Below are 14,482 nucleotides of genomic sequence, written 5' to 3'. Positions count from 1 at the left end.
TTTCTGCAAGATAAACAAGCAAAGGTTTTAGCTTGAAATCACCTGCAGCATTTGATCCAAGCAGAAGAGTCAGCCTGTCCTTTGCAACTTTAAACCCAGGCATTGATTTTTCCTCTTTTGCAATGTAGCTTCTACTGGGCATTTTCTTCCAGAAGAGCCCAGTCTCATCAACATTGAACACTTGACGTGCGCAATAGCCACCGTCCTCTATAATTTTGACCAATGTAACAGGGACGGTTTTAGCTGCCTCCTCATCAGCACTAGCAGCTTCACCGGTCACTTTAATGTTATGCAAGTTTGCCCTCTCTTTAAACCGCATAAACCAGCCCTTACTTGCAGTGAAAGTTTTCTCAGTGGTCCCTTCTCCATGCTGTTGCTTAATGTCCTCATACAGACTCAAAGCCTTGGCCTGAATTAAGGCTAAACTAATAGGCACATGACGCTGGGATTGATCTTCCAGCCATATGATGAGGAGTTTTTCTACCTCAGTAATATGCCCAGCATGTTGCCTTATTGTTGTACCTTGCATAGGTGCTGAGCCCTTGATCTGTTCCAGGATTCTTGCCTTGTCTTTGATTGTCACAATAGTTGTGCGAGGTATATCCAAGGCATGTCCAATTTCTGTGTTCGTCTCTCCTTTCTCAGAGCGCTTTATTATATTTTGTTTGGTCTCCAAAGTAATAGATTTTCTATTCCTTTTTGGAGTAACAGCACTTTGCTTTTTGCTTTTATCAGCCATGGTTTAGGGCCTAAAATACACCACTAAACCTTCACACAGACTGTTCAGAATGATTTCCCTAGCCTGCAGCCGTCTGGTTGGACATTTGTTGCAATTTTTTAAAGTGTCGTAAGAGCGTTGGATAAGCCGTTCGGGCGTCGTAAAACAGGCCATAGGGATGCATTGACTAGCGTCGGATAAGCCGTTCGTCGTAAAACGAAACGTCGTAAAACGAGGACCGCCTGTATATGTGTTCGTAGATTTCATAGCGTTGTAATCAGTTCTCCAATAGTGCTGGAGCTGGTAAATATGAACACAATTATAGTAACTTGAAATCCTTCCTCTGAAATTCTGTGATGGTTACAAAATTCTCCTCACCTTCAAGGAGACTCCCGTCCCCTCCAAATATCTCACCTTTAATCTCTCGTTATATACCTTCGATATGGCCAGTATGCCTACTGTAACATCACAGCCAGAGGGTAGAGTGCAGAGCTGAGAGAGAAGCTTCTTGCGGATAAAGAGCCAGATTAAGACCCTCTTGAGCCCCTAGGTACCAGACTTTGGGGGCCTTTCCTAAGGACGCCCCCCCCCTTCTTGCAGTGAAGTGGCTTAATGACGTTGTGTTGTCATGGCAATGCGTCGCCATGGAGGAATGTCTGGAATGTGCATGGCAGCTGCGGACCTCCCGTGCACATCCCGCTATGCAGCTGTTTATATCACATCTCACTTACCATCCTGGAGAATCTCTACAATCCACTGCATTTATAGTACACCTACTGCCTCTACAAGTCTTCTTGCATGTCATTTAGGGGATGATGTATCAAGGCAAATTTCTCAGAGTATTGGTCCACGGGCATCAGTTTACGATTTAGGGAGTTGAAATAAGGAGTTAGGGTTACATGACGCACAATTTATAATGTAGTAGCATGATCTTTTCTGGTCAACAATTTGTCACATGTAAGAAACTCTTATGTACAGTACGGTGCAAACACAAGCAGCCAATGGTCAAAAGTAATTGGTTCATCACCCCCTTATTCTATAAACTCTTTTAAACAGGATTTCCTTATGTTTATGTTTGTTTGATTCCCTTATCCCTGCATTGGCGCTACATAAATAAAAATATACATACATACTTATTTAGACACAAGACAATATCTATATGTTGGAAGTATATACAGTAGTATACAATTTTTTTTCCAGGCACTTGGCTGCTTATTGTACAAGCTTTGTTTCTTCACACTTCCCTTTGGAGAGAGCCAGGTCGCTATTTGTGACGGAAGCTTTACAATTCCAGACAACTCCCGCTATGACCACAAAGTGCACTGCTTAATTAGTAAGTATCTGATTTTATCAATTGTTTACATTGATTACGCTGATAGCGATGTTATTATAAATGGTTACGTTTGTGCGTTGTATACGTGCGGGGAGGTGTAGGCATTAAATACCATATTCTAAAGATTTCTTGCTACCTTTTTAATGTTCATCAAATAGAAGGATTATTATGTAAACCGGCACACACACAAAATAACACTTATCAATGGAAAACCATGGTATGCTATGGATTATACTGTCATTATTGGTTAACCGTGATGTTTAAACATAGCATTTAGGCTAAGGGTCTTAGAAAGATCTACTGGTACATGTATTAAACATTGGGGCAAAGCTCTTGGGACCTTGTTTTAGAAAGATGAATAAAGTATGTATGCAGAGAGAGTGCCTTTCTAAAAAAAAAAAAATCCTTTGGGGAGGGAGTGGGAAGAAATGCAGGTACAAGGGAAATGCATTATGGGTGTGGCTATACAGTCAATGGGTAAGATACATAATGAGAAAGAAACCGTCGGAGACACTTCTAGCAAACATTACAGAAGAGACCACAGAGAGGCAATATTAAGAAAGTGAAACTATGACCACTGAACATAGAGATGTACAGTAGCAAAGTTTATTGGACCTGCTCATAACTCAGAACATAGCGCTATAATGCAGAATATCACACATTATCCCACCATAACACATCAGCTGGTGCAAAAAAAAACAACTGTCATTAAAAAAGAATTGAGAAGTTTTTGTGATTTCAGAATCCAGGGTTTTCGTATGTTTTACTTCCAAACATGTGAGATGAATCTGCTGTTTACATGCAAAAAAACTGCAATGTAATTTCCATTCTTTTGTCTGCTAAGACATTTCCTTTTGCTCACAGTTCTTGCTATCGTTCACTGCTGGCTTTACAATGTTAGAGCTGGTGACGCATAATACTGGATGTTACACACATTTAAATGAAAAGCTATATGTTATTGAACAGTGACAGGTTCCCCAGGCACGCCTCATGAACGATATAAACAGTAAGGTAATGCTCCAACTCGGAAAGAACCTTTCTGGATGACCCAACAATATGCACTCATGAAGTAATGAGGAGGAGGGTACAAACAGACTTAGTGACAGCATTTATTAGCCAAAATGAATCCGACATTTTGTTTGCAAGATGCAGCTTTTATCAAGGTGAGCTGCAGTAAAGACAACACAGAAATTTAAATGGGGCGGGGGATCCATTAGCCTTGTTGCCATGAGAGCACAGGTCGCTTACAGATGGTTTGTCTACTCGTTGCCTGGGTGCAGATGCCTGGCGTCATCACGTCATTGTGTCCGCTGCAGGCGTACGTAGGGGAGGCGCGGAGACAGGGCGGGAGAGTTGGGGATGCATATGGATGGTCAAAGTTTGGAAGGTATTTAAATGTCTGTGTGGTCTTTTACTGTAGCCCTCACCTTGATCAAGGTTGCATGCTGCAACCGAAACGCTGGATTATTTTTTTTGAACAGTGAAGACATTAATATGCACTGATTGAAGATTAGATAAATGTGAAAAAGGAAAATCAAGCGCAAATAATATCACAACAGATCAAAGGTAACACAGATGATACTATCCTTAATGAGTGCAGCTCCTGACGTAGAATTCAAACCAAATTCAATCAGCAAACGAAGGAGAAACAGGTGCACAAATCACATCAGGACATGTAAAAGAATGTAAAAACTTAGCCCCTGAGGAAGACTTTACAGTGGAAACACGTGTTGGGTGATATCAGTGACCACTAAAGGAGCCCTTGTTGATGACATCTAGAGTGGAGGACAACTTTAATCAGCCCAGTACTTGCTGTGACGGCCGTGGAGCGGATGCTGTTGCTGTGAATATTTTGTCTGACCCTATGACCCAGGGTGGTCTGAATGCTCTCAAACAAAGGCACTTATGTAAGTGGAATACTTTGTGTTTTTAACATTAAAAACAGTATTATACTATTTTGCTTTTCCCCTCTTTTGTATATGGAATTTCCCCCTCTCTATGTGGATCTGGAGTACCTGTCTGGAGACATAAATTGGTAACTTTGAATAACCACAACGCTCTGATACGTGAGTGCAAATTTTATAGAACTTTCAGCATTGAAGCTAATTTGCTGAAGTAGACAACATTGCACTATTTTGTGTTTTTACTTTCTTTTACATGTCCTGATGTGATTTGCGCACCTGTTTCTCCTTCGTTTACTGATTGAAGATTGCAAGTTTCTTGGCAAAATTAAAACAGCATTTTGTGCTGGTTGTTTTTTTTTTTTTAATTTTTCTTGCCTTTTCCAAAGCTATTTTAATTTTTAAAATCGGACGCATTGAAAATATTCAGCGTCAGGGAGGTTAAAATGGAGCTCTCCCCCAGATCCCATTCTAGTCTAAAATTCACAATGGTCCCCTCAGAAGCTAGAGATTAAGAAAAATCCGGCTTTTTAACACATTTAACAAAATGATCATTTGCGAGTTGTTATTTGGTTAATAATCTTTCCGGTCTTAAAAGCGGCATTGATTCCCACACTCATGGAGGCGGTTGCACACTCATAAAAACAAAAGCGTTTACTGAATAAATGAAAAATACCATGTCGAAAAAATGTGGAACAAGAATCGATTTTTTTTTTGTTTTCTAATAAAAAAAAAAGTAAGGTCTCTGCATCGAGGAAGATAACAGCCATGGGCAGCCTCAGCAGTTCCATGTTGTGTGTCTGCGGCTTCCCACATGGGACCTTTCCCCTCCCCAGGGAGCTGTAGAGGGGCTATATCTGTACAGCGCTGAATATTGCAATCGTGGCCGTGCTGCAGGGAGCTTACAATCTGAGAAGCAGGGCAATAGCTCCCAGATTCATCGAGCTCCTGTGCGGGTTAACACACGTGAACAGGCGTTAACAAACATTGTTTTCTGATTGCAAAATGTCTGCTGAAGTTATTTTATAATAATATAAAAACAGCTATATCTTTTTTGATGTGTTTGTAGTCGCTTAAAGTCAAAATACCAATGTGATTCCCAGTAAGCACATTCGGTTTAATATGTGAGCAAATGGCTACCATCCCATAGACTCAAATATAAATTTTACCTTTCTAACTACTTCTATCTACTTGCTATTTTATATATAGGATTTAACTTCTATATTATGACCCCTTTTTTTTTTCAGGGTACATGCTGGAACCTGACCAGGAACAAAGGCCTGATATCTACCAAGTGTCCTATTTTGCCTTCATTCTATCTAAAAGGGATTGTCCAATACCCAACATATATGTGAGCATTTTACCATGTCATATACCTTAAAGATACAAGTATCCCTCGATATATGGAACAGATATGTTCCCGTAAAGTTATCCATAAAGCAAAATTCCATATATCAAACTTTTTTTACCCATTGACTTCCATTATATAACTGGACACGCGTTCCTACGGAACAAACTCCAGCCCCAAGAAATAATAAAATCACAATTCGGAATGCAGCAAACCTTTTTTTAAACACAAATTTATTGGGAAATTGATAATTGTACGATAAAATATTAATAATAACTGTCAAAATGAAGAGCGCGGGGAAACCTATTCAGAATGAAAAGCATGCACAAACGACCTAGAGCAGTATGAACTGCGCTAGGATAAATGATAGACCGTGCATTGTACGATTTCTCCACCTCCCCAAATGTATAGTTTTGAGATTCAAAATGACATAAATGTTGTTTTTAAATTGCCATTTTTGACAGCGTTGCTATCACGGTATGCAGAAAGCCCCGAATACCAGTGATAGCAACATTTTCAAAAATGGTGAGTAGCTGGCGACGTGATGAGGGCTTATCTGGTGAGTACTTCCTGCTGCTGAGAGAGTGCCGCCTCTCCCTGCGCAAATGTCGGACAACATTTTTTTAATTTAAATTGTATTACTAGTGCAGATGAGTAGGGGGTCCCCGGAGCAGAACCGCGTTGATTTCAGGTCCGGGGACCCCCTGCTTCCCGAGATACAGGCCCCTTTATGGGGTATGGTATCTGCTATGCATGTGATTCCCACGGTCACGTGACGCGGGACATTTACATGCATAGAAGATCCCGGCACCCCATAACGGGGCCTGTATCTCGGGAAGCATGGGGTCACCGGACCTCATATCAACGTTTGTTCTGCTCCGGAGCCCCCCTGCTACAATATACAATACACTAGTAATAAAAACATAATGACAATTTTTAACAGATTCGTTACCATAGTGGCTATCTGCTACGGTAATGAAGCTCCTTTAATGTGGTTTAATGCAAACTGGGCGGGAGATTCTTCTGGGAGGGCGCGGGCGGTTGCAGAGGTCCGGCGCTCTTCCCTACGCCATTAAATGAAATGCTGGGGGATCGCGTGAGGCCTCTGCAACACTCCACTTACCGTGATTCAGCCGGCTCCAGGACGCGTAACCATGGCAACCCGGCATCCAATGACGCCGCAAGGTCATGTGACGTCATGGTCGCCACGGTAACGTGACGTCAAATGACACCGCGGGTCACGTGACATCACACGACCCCACAGCATAATTTGACGGCGCGTCAGGTAAGGAGGGGGCGGCCAACAGAGGAAAGCCAGCAGGGAGGGGCGCAGCAAGAAAAGTTTGCGCGCCCCTACCTTAGCGGATAGCCGCTAAGGCAATGAAGGGGTTAAGGCACAATAGCTGCTTTATTGAGGGCAGAGGAGATGAGTGAAGCGGGTAATTGGCCCTTCATTCACCCCCTCTGCCCCCAATAAACATTACAATATGAACTAAACACCAATACACAACCCACCCCCTTTGTTCCAACATAAAACCATCATTTATTTTTTTAAATAAACCCCGGGTGGTCCCCGCAGGTGTCCAGGTGGTTCCCATGGATGTCCGGGGGTTCTCGGGTGGTCCCCGCTGGCCTGCGGTACCAATGCTGTTGTAAAAAAATGTAATGTGGCATACATACAGTACACATACTGTACAGTAATGTGCAAAATAACTATTATCCAGATATGGATAATAGCTAATTTGCCCATTATTAAAACAAATATTAGCCAGTCAGCCATAATAATGTAAATAAAAACCTTTCCACTTACCCCTGCCATTATGAAGGGCATCCTCGTCAGCATACTGCAGGGCCATGTCCTCCGTTGCCAGAAATAATACATGAAATTAAACAATCTAATGGCCCCTAACCCCTCAATCACTTTAGCTGTTAATAACCGCTACAGTAATTAAGGGGTTATCCCGCGTCCCCCGCTAGCCACCAGGCAGGCCTAACCACCCACCCCGGACCAACTATACCCACCCTGTACCAATTGATTGGCATAGTGGTACATCATATCCATATAATATGGGCATGATAAGCCACTATACACTCAATGGACACCCTAATAAAAAGACATTAAGGCCCAAAATACACAATAATAAAAAATACACAAGCACCTAAACACCACAATTCAATAAATAAAAACACTAGCCAACAAATTCTATTAATAAAAGCACTAAGCAACAAAACAATTGTTGAATTTAAAGTAGTAACCAACAAATCAATTAATCAATAAAACAACTAGCCAACACATCAATTAAAAGCAGGAACCAACACAAGAAATAATTAATTAAAAACGGTAATCAATCCGATGCAGGAATAATGCTTTTATTTTTCTGTGTCCCGTCTCGCCACTTATTGGCAGCTTCTCACCACCTTCTTTCCAACTTTTCCTGGCGTGGCGATTTGGATAGGAAATCTCAATTCTACAGTGGCGATTAGCCTCGATAAGCTAATCGGAGTTACTAGAATACACGAGTTTGAGAAGCTGGTGATAAGTGGCTTATCGCCGCACATTTGGCAATTTTTTTTTTCTCGGCCAAAAGAATTGCCGAAAAGGTCTCTTATCGACGTCTTATCGGGGCTTACTGAATCCCTGTAGGCCTTTTTGGCAATAAGGTGGTAATAAGTGGCCTATCGCTGCTTACTGCTCAGACCCCTTAATCTTTACAAATTATTTGGGGATATGTATGAAAATTTCTCAGCTGTAGGACTGTTTGATAAATCTGGTGCAATATAATTTTTTTTAAAGATTAAAATCTTATTGGCTTCAATTTTTTTATATTGATTGATCCCATAAAATCAGTGTAGTACTGCAGATTTAGAAATACAATATTACAGAAGTAATTCTAAGTTCTATTAGCTATTTTTGTCTTGGAAAAGGGTACATTTCTTTAGAGGTGATCATACTTTTTATTGTAGCAACATGAGTACAGAGCTTTTGAAACTGCACTGGTTTCTTCAAATGTACAGTACTAGCATTAGTGTTAGTACATTTAAAAAATAGATAATTTTGGTAAGTTTTATACGCTGTAATTTCATCTATGAAAACCTCTAATGCTGGTCCTCTATAATGTATCATAACCTTAAATCAATCTACATTATTAAATAAGGGAACACTTAAAGCAAAATCCCTCATCCCTATTTAAAAAAAAAAAAAAAAAAAAAAAAACTTGTGCTAGATGAGTTTCCCAGATTATGGGGGCAGTTTATAATAGATAGAAATATATAATTATGGCATAAAACATCAATTTAGCAAAGGCAATGTCACCCCTTTTAGGGCAGTAGTTACAGGAAGAGTCACTAGGCGCACATGCTAGGATGAGATGTAGAACATTCTGCATCCTGGTACAACACTTTTTCCATTTCTACTGTATCTAGATGTAAAACTCAAACTAGAATTATTTTAAAATATTTTGTTTTCAACATTTTGTGCAGATGCAGGCAAAACATTTATTTTACGACGTACTGTATTTAGATGCACTTTTCAGAGCCCTCTACGGCTGCTACAAGCTGTCTCTGGGAGCACCCTTGTTCATAAAATATTCAGGTGAATAGCCTGTAAGGTGTCTTCCGGCACTGAAAGTGTATTGTCTAGTAAACATGGGTCTTTATGTTTTTGGTCCCAGCTTTTTTTTTATTTATGTAGAATGTTTCCCACATTATTGTGAGACAGTGGAAAAGGGGTTAGTCGGTCATCAGAAGGATGTTGATGCTAGAAATCATTGGCTTTCTGGCAATTTCTCCCCCTGAAAATGCTCGGAACAAAACCATTACATAAATAACTTATTATATACTGAAAAGTTTGAACCCGCCACATATATTTTATACTATATGATAAAATATGTCAATGTTTGTTTTATTTTCAAGAATTCTCCAGTTCCATCAGCACTTCCAGGACCCATGACAGCCAGTGAGGCAGCTTCTAAAAAGAATCAAATAAAAGCCAGGTAAAATAACATTCACAGACATACGCTTTAAACTTTGCAGTGCACTAATGACATTTGCAGGATGTCACAAGCTCTGGCACTCCAGGGTCTATATGGTGTCCTGAGAACATCATGACATTTGGGTTCAGACGTCTCCGGGAGCTGTGAACGCGATCGGAAACTGAAAAAGAGGACATCCTCTTCCATTACCTTAGGGGGTTTGAATGTGATTTCTACAGAAGCGGTCACATGGTTGTGATGCTGGACGGTCTGTGGCACTGGTGGCCCGTACCAGACTCTTGTGAAATTGTTAGAGTGCCCAATGTCTGTTTTTTTTTCCCTTTCTTAATATAAGTGACTGTAACACGGTATGTGACCACGTGACGTAACCACAAAGTCCTATTTAAAAGCTAAGAAATCTGCTGAGTAGAACATATAAATTGGCAAGTTGCAAAAAAACAACCCAACTATTTTGACTTAAATGCTGACAGCTTAAATGCATTCAAAATTACTCTATCACCCGCAGCTTTGAAATGGAGCTTTGCAGGTGGCAGTCATTGGAAATCTCACCTTGCATTTTCTTTTGCAGCAGGGAAACAATAGATTTTTTTGAATTAGTCTAATAAAGTACATCCAGATTACATGTTCATTGTACAGTATTTATTCATAAATTATAATAATGAATGAATGCCAATGCTTAATGGGTTTAATCTAGGTGAATGACATGCATTTTTTGTGCCATAGAATTTACAAGTACATTTTCAATTCTCTCCTTTTCCTTGTTTTTTTTTTCTTCAGAGCGCCCAGTACAAATAACAAACATATTTTTTTTTTACATGCATTAAATAACAAACTTTCACTTGAAAGGCGACTGAACTTTTCTAATGAACGCAATTACATTACAACATAGTTCAATTTTTTTTTTGCAAGTGTAACCCTCCTTGCCTGGCTCTTATGGAGTTTACATCGACTTGTTCTATATACATGGCTGTGCTCAGTCTCTCATACTTGTTCAGGGTGCTGGGTCCATGCAGGCGTGGATATGCAGATAAAATTAGGATGGGCGCCAGGAAGTTTTATAATACAAAAAAAGAACTTTATTCGCATCCGTTTATAAGCCTTGCCATACAAAGAACTACTTCATGTCAGACATATTAACTGGTGGCAAATCATAAAGTTACTCTGGGCTTCTTCCCCTAGTAGCTCTCACTCCTACGCAGGGGAGGTACTAATGCTTGTTTCCATTAGTATTGGTTAATTTAGCAATCTCCTGCATAGTGTCAAATAAGGGCCTTGCTGGGAATACACTCTGCTTTCTGGGATCAGTATCCCCTTGCTGTGTACTGCACACTTGGTCCATGCATATTGGATCGGGAGTTTACCAAGGACCTGCCGGTGGGGCTGATCTGATTGTGCTCAGGTGCTTTTACTCTGAGAACTCCTGCTAAGCATATGCTCACTTCTGTTCCCGAATGGGACAAGTCTTGGGCCGTTACTATAGGTGCTAACTAAACAGGGCACGTTCCGTAACTGAAAACAATAAAAAGAGACAGGGCACTCATAATACATTAATCTATACATGTAGACCTATTTACAGGGCTCACAGTGAGGTCGCCGTCTGGACTCTGAAGAAAATCTTTCTAGAACATTGGGTAGCTATATATCTCCCAATAGTGACATCACTGGTCAAAAGACATGCAAGGGAGCGGCAATCCCTTCTGCACAGTCTTCCTACATCACATGATGTGGAGGAGCAATACCAGAGTGATACCACCTGGTTAACCCATTAAGGCCATTAACCTCTTACATTACTTAGTAGTCCCCAGAGAGGGACCACACATGCTATTTGGTTCTGTCCCTTTAATTGCAACTTTGTTGTACATAGAATATTTTAGTCACTGCCTTATAAATATTAGGGTTGATTACTTTGTGTCTGTAGTGCAGGAATATAAAGTCACGCTCTCAAGGAGCGCTTAGTAAATGTGGGCCGCTATATTTCCATGCTTGCTGTGGGTTTTGTCACTGTGTGTTCTGCTCAGGTTCATATCACAAGCTGTGTATACGTATATAGGATAAATAGGGAAACCTTCATGTTGCTCTGTGGTAAGATTGAGAAACTGATATTTGGGCACCACCTTGTGGTATATACAGGAGAGAAGCAAATGCAATGCAAAGGTTTATTTCTGTGTTTCTGCCCAAAATAAAACTCACAGTAGTATTTCATCAAAATGTACAACTTGTAAAATAAATGAACAACACATGAAATAAAAGGAAATATTTCACAGTTGTGCTCAAATGCAAATGTCTCTATTTCAGCTGCTCTATGTAAAGTTTTATTTATACATCACCAACCCTGAAGCAATATCATTTATCCGTTCATTATACCTTAAGGGAGAAAAATAACACACACAATATATATATATATATATATATATATATATATATATATATATATATATATATATATATGTATGTATGTATGTATGTATAGATAGATAGATAGATAGATAGATATATATATATATATATATATATATATATATATATATATATATATATATATATATAGCAAATGGAAATATTACTGTATGCTCATTTGCATGTCTTAGACAGGGTTGCAACCCCGCCTTTCACCATTATCCCCCAGCACACAGCACTTCCACTGCAGCATGGGATTCTGGGAAATAACATGCAAATGAGGACACAGTGCCACCTTTTGTCTCAAGCTCACATTACATGAACAACCCTTAAGCCAATGCATGCTGCTTTAAACACAGCTTTTAAACATAGCTTGGGATGAGATGCAAAGCCAGTAAATCCACTCACAGACAGACTGTTTCGACCTTGTGGGTCTCTTCAGTGTGAGGTTCAATCACGTTGTGTGTCTTAATATGCGGCTTTGTTACTTTCAATGTTCAGTGTTCTTAACACTGTCATTGCATCTTCTTGAAAATCGCTATTGTGTCAATGAAAAAAATGAGAACACAGTCATATAAATGGATAAAATAATGGATCTCTTCCTGTGAATTAATGGAAATGTGATTTGATGGTGCTAGGTTCAACGAAGTTCTACTAGTTTTTTCTATTTGTAAAGATACAGTACAGAGTGTACTTTTAAAGAACAGAAAGTATTAATTAGGCAAAATACCCACCTTTCTGTTCTGGTGCATAAATATAGCAAAACCATTTGAACATTTGCTCCAAAGAACTGCTTAGATATTGGTTCTCGTCTCTCCTGTAAAAGGCACAACTTATTAACCCTTGTAACAGTACACAGGGCAAAATGTAGAAGCTACTTGTTGGTATGATTCTAGCCTCTGAGCTGCCAGTGACCGATACTAATGACCTAAGCAGTGTCATTTTAACTCCCTATTGGGGTTATTCATGAATCTATGGTAGTGCTGATCAGGCCTCTATATACTTGGAGTTTCCTTGAGATAATTACCCGAAGGGCTCTATTGAAGTTTAATGAATAACCCTCCATGTCTCAATCACCAAACTACAATTCGAAATTCAGACCTACAACGCTATTATATTTTATTATATACTGCACTGCAACTTATTCTACAAGTAACTTAATTGGAGTGCCAGATTTACAGAGTGTTTTTCTGTATTAACAAGGAGGCTTACCATGTATTTCAAGTTACCAACAGCCTGGGACAGAGCAAAATGGCTACCAGACAACTTCTGGAGCCTCGGTTTAGAACAAACAGGCTCTTCTATTCCTAACCACGTGCATTGTAAGGTGGCTGAAGATGAGAACAAGGTTTTGTTAAAGAAGTCCACTATTCGACTCAAAATGTTTGTAAAACAAATCCAACTCAGACAAGATTACACCTTAAAATCATGCGGAAAATATAAAAGTTAAATGATTTCTAATGCTTATGGACTTTCTCTTTACAGAATTACAGATGCACTTGGGCCAACGGAAACATCCATTGCACCAAGACAGAGACCAAAGGCAAATTCCTGCACAGCCACAACGAATGTGCTCACAATCCAGAACTCCGCAACCCCAGTGAAGATGCCCATACAAAGTGCACAGGGTCACCACAGCCACAATGGTAATAATGTATAGTATATTTGCTAGAAAATGTGTATACTTTTCATGTGTTTACTACATATAGTTAGTTGTATGTAAATAGACTGGATGTTTTGCAATAACCGTTGTTTGACAGACATGAAACATATATGTGAACTTTTTAGGCCTTGTATCACAATTAAGCCATAATACATCGGGAATTCACGACTAAATAGAATTATGACTGTATTAATTTTGTTCTGAAGTTCCTTCAAATGTTTCACATCTCAAATTGATATCAGAGATTTTCTGTGCAATTAGAGTGTGATTATAAATTATTTTGTTTAAACTGATGTTTGATTTTCGCTCATTAGCCTTCCCTCTCCATTACATCTCCCCTGTAATGTGCAAAACGTATCAGTAAAGCAGCCTTAGGAAATAAGTCAGCTAATGGTGTCTGTATTCCATAATGATAACATAAGATTTCAAGTGTGCATTAATAATGGGCACAAATGAAGGTTCATATTCATTCTTTGCAGCAGCAACAGCAGCAGCAGCAGCAGCAGCACCGAGTCCTGGTAATGGTCATGAATCAATGCTGGCTCAGGAAAGCGGCCCGCAGCCTCCACAGCAGCAGCACAGGGTTCTACAGCAGCTGCAGCAGGGAGACTGGAGGTTACAACATCTGCAGCAATTACATCACCAGCAGCAACATCAACAGCAAATGCTTCAGGAAGCCTACATGCAGCAGGTACACACCCCCTCCTAACACACACAACAAGTGATTCACAATACCAATACTTTGAAACCCAAAACCTTTAATATATACGTAGACAACATATTGCTATCCTACTGCAAAAATATCCTATGCTTGACTATAGAGTTATGAGCATGCCAAGTATGAAGTATGTTTACACAGCCCCACGTTGAGCCCAGAGAAACTCCTCTGTAGGTACTCTGTAACCAGCTTCTGCAGCTGGGGAGCACTTCTATCCCCCCGTTCTCTGGGGAAAACAGTCTCTCAGCATAGCAGCTTTCAGTCTGTCTTGAAAACCACTTCCTTGTTCACTCAGATCAGGCTGATTAAGTCCATTAGTTAGCCGCTGCTGCTGGTGTGTGTGTGTGTGTGTATATATATATGTATATATGTATATACAGGCATACCCCGCTTTAAGTACACTCACTTTAAG

At 39.9% G+C, this 14,482-nt stretch overlaps 1 protein-coding gene across 5 annotated transcripts in view; it reads left to right on the top strand.

Annotated features, from left to right (window-relative positions):
- The window catches only part of BMP2K (BMP2 inducible kinase), a 164,046-nt gene that overhangs the window by 127,798 nt on the left and 21,766 nt on the right, over positions 1 to 14,482 (top strand). For 4 of the 5 annotated variants that reach the window (XM_075606622.1, XM_075606618.1, XM_075606609.1 and 1 more), the window contains 5 exons: positions 1,919 to 2,051; positions 5,200 to 5,303; positions 9,213 to 9,292; positions 13,175 to 13,335; positions 13,832 to 14,043. In XM_075606622.1, the coding sequence (XP_075462737.1) occupies positions 1,919 to 2,051; positions 5,200 to 5,303; positions 9,213 to 9,292; positions 13,175 to 13,335; positions 13,832 to 14,043 (690 nt within the window). The remainder of the gene's footprint in view (positions 1 to 1,918; positions 2,052 to 5,199; positions 5,304 to 9,212; positions 9,293 to 13,174; positions 13,336 to 13,831; positions 14,044 to 14,482) is intronic. The other variant, XM_075606614.1, reaches the window with a different exon arrangement.

Source organism: Ascaphus truei, chromosome 1 (genome assembly GCF_040206685.1).
Source record: "Ascaphus truei isolate aAscTru1 chromosome 1, aAscTru1.hap1, whole genome shotgun sequence".
Classification (NCBI taxonomy): Eukaryota; Metazoa; Chordata; class Amphibia; order Anura; family Ascaphidae; genus Ascaphus; species Ascaphus truei.
This window is presented reverse-complemented; position numbering and strand designations above follow the sequence as displayed.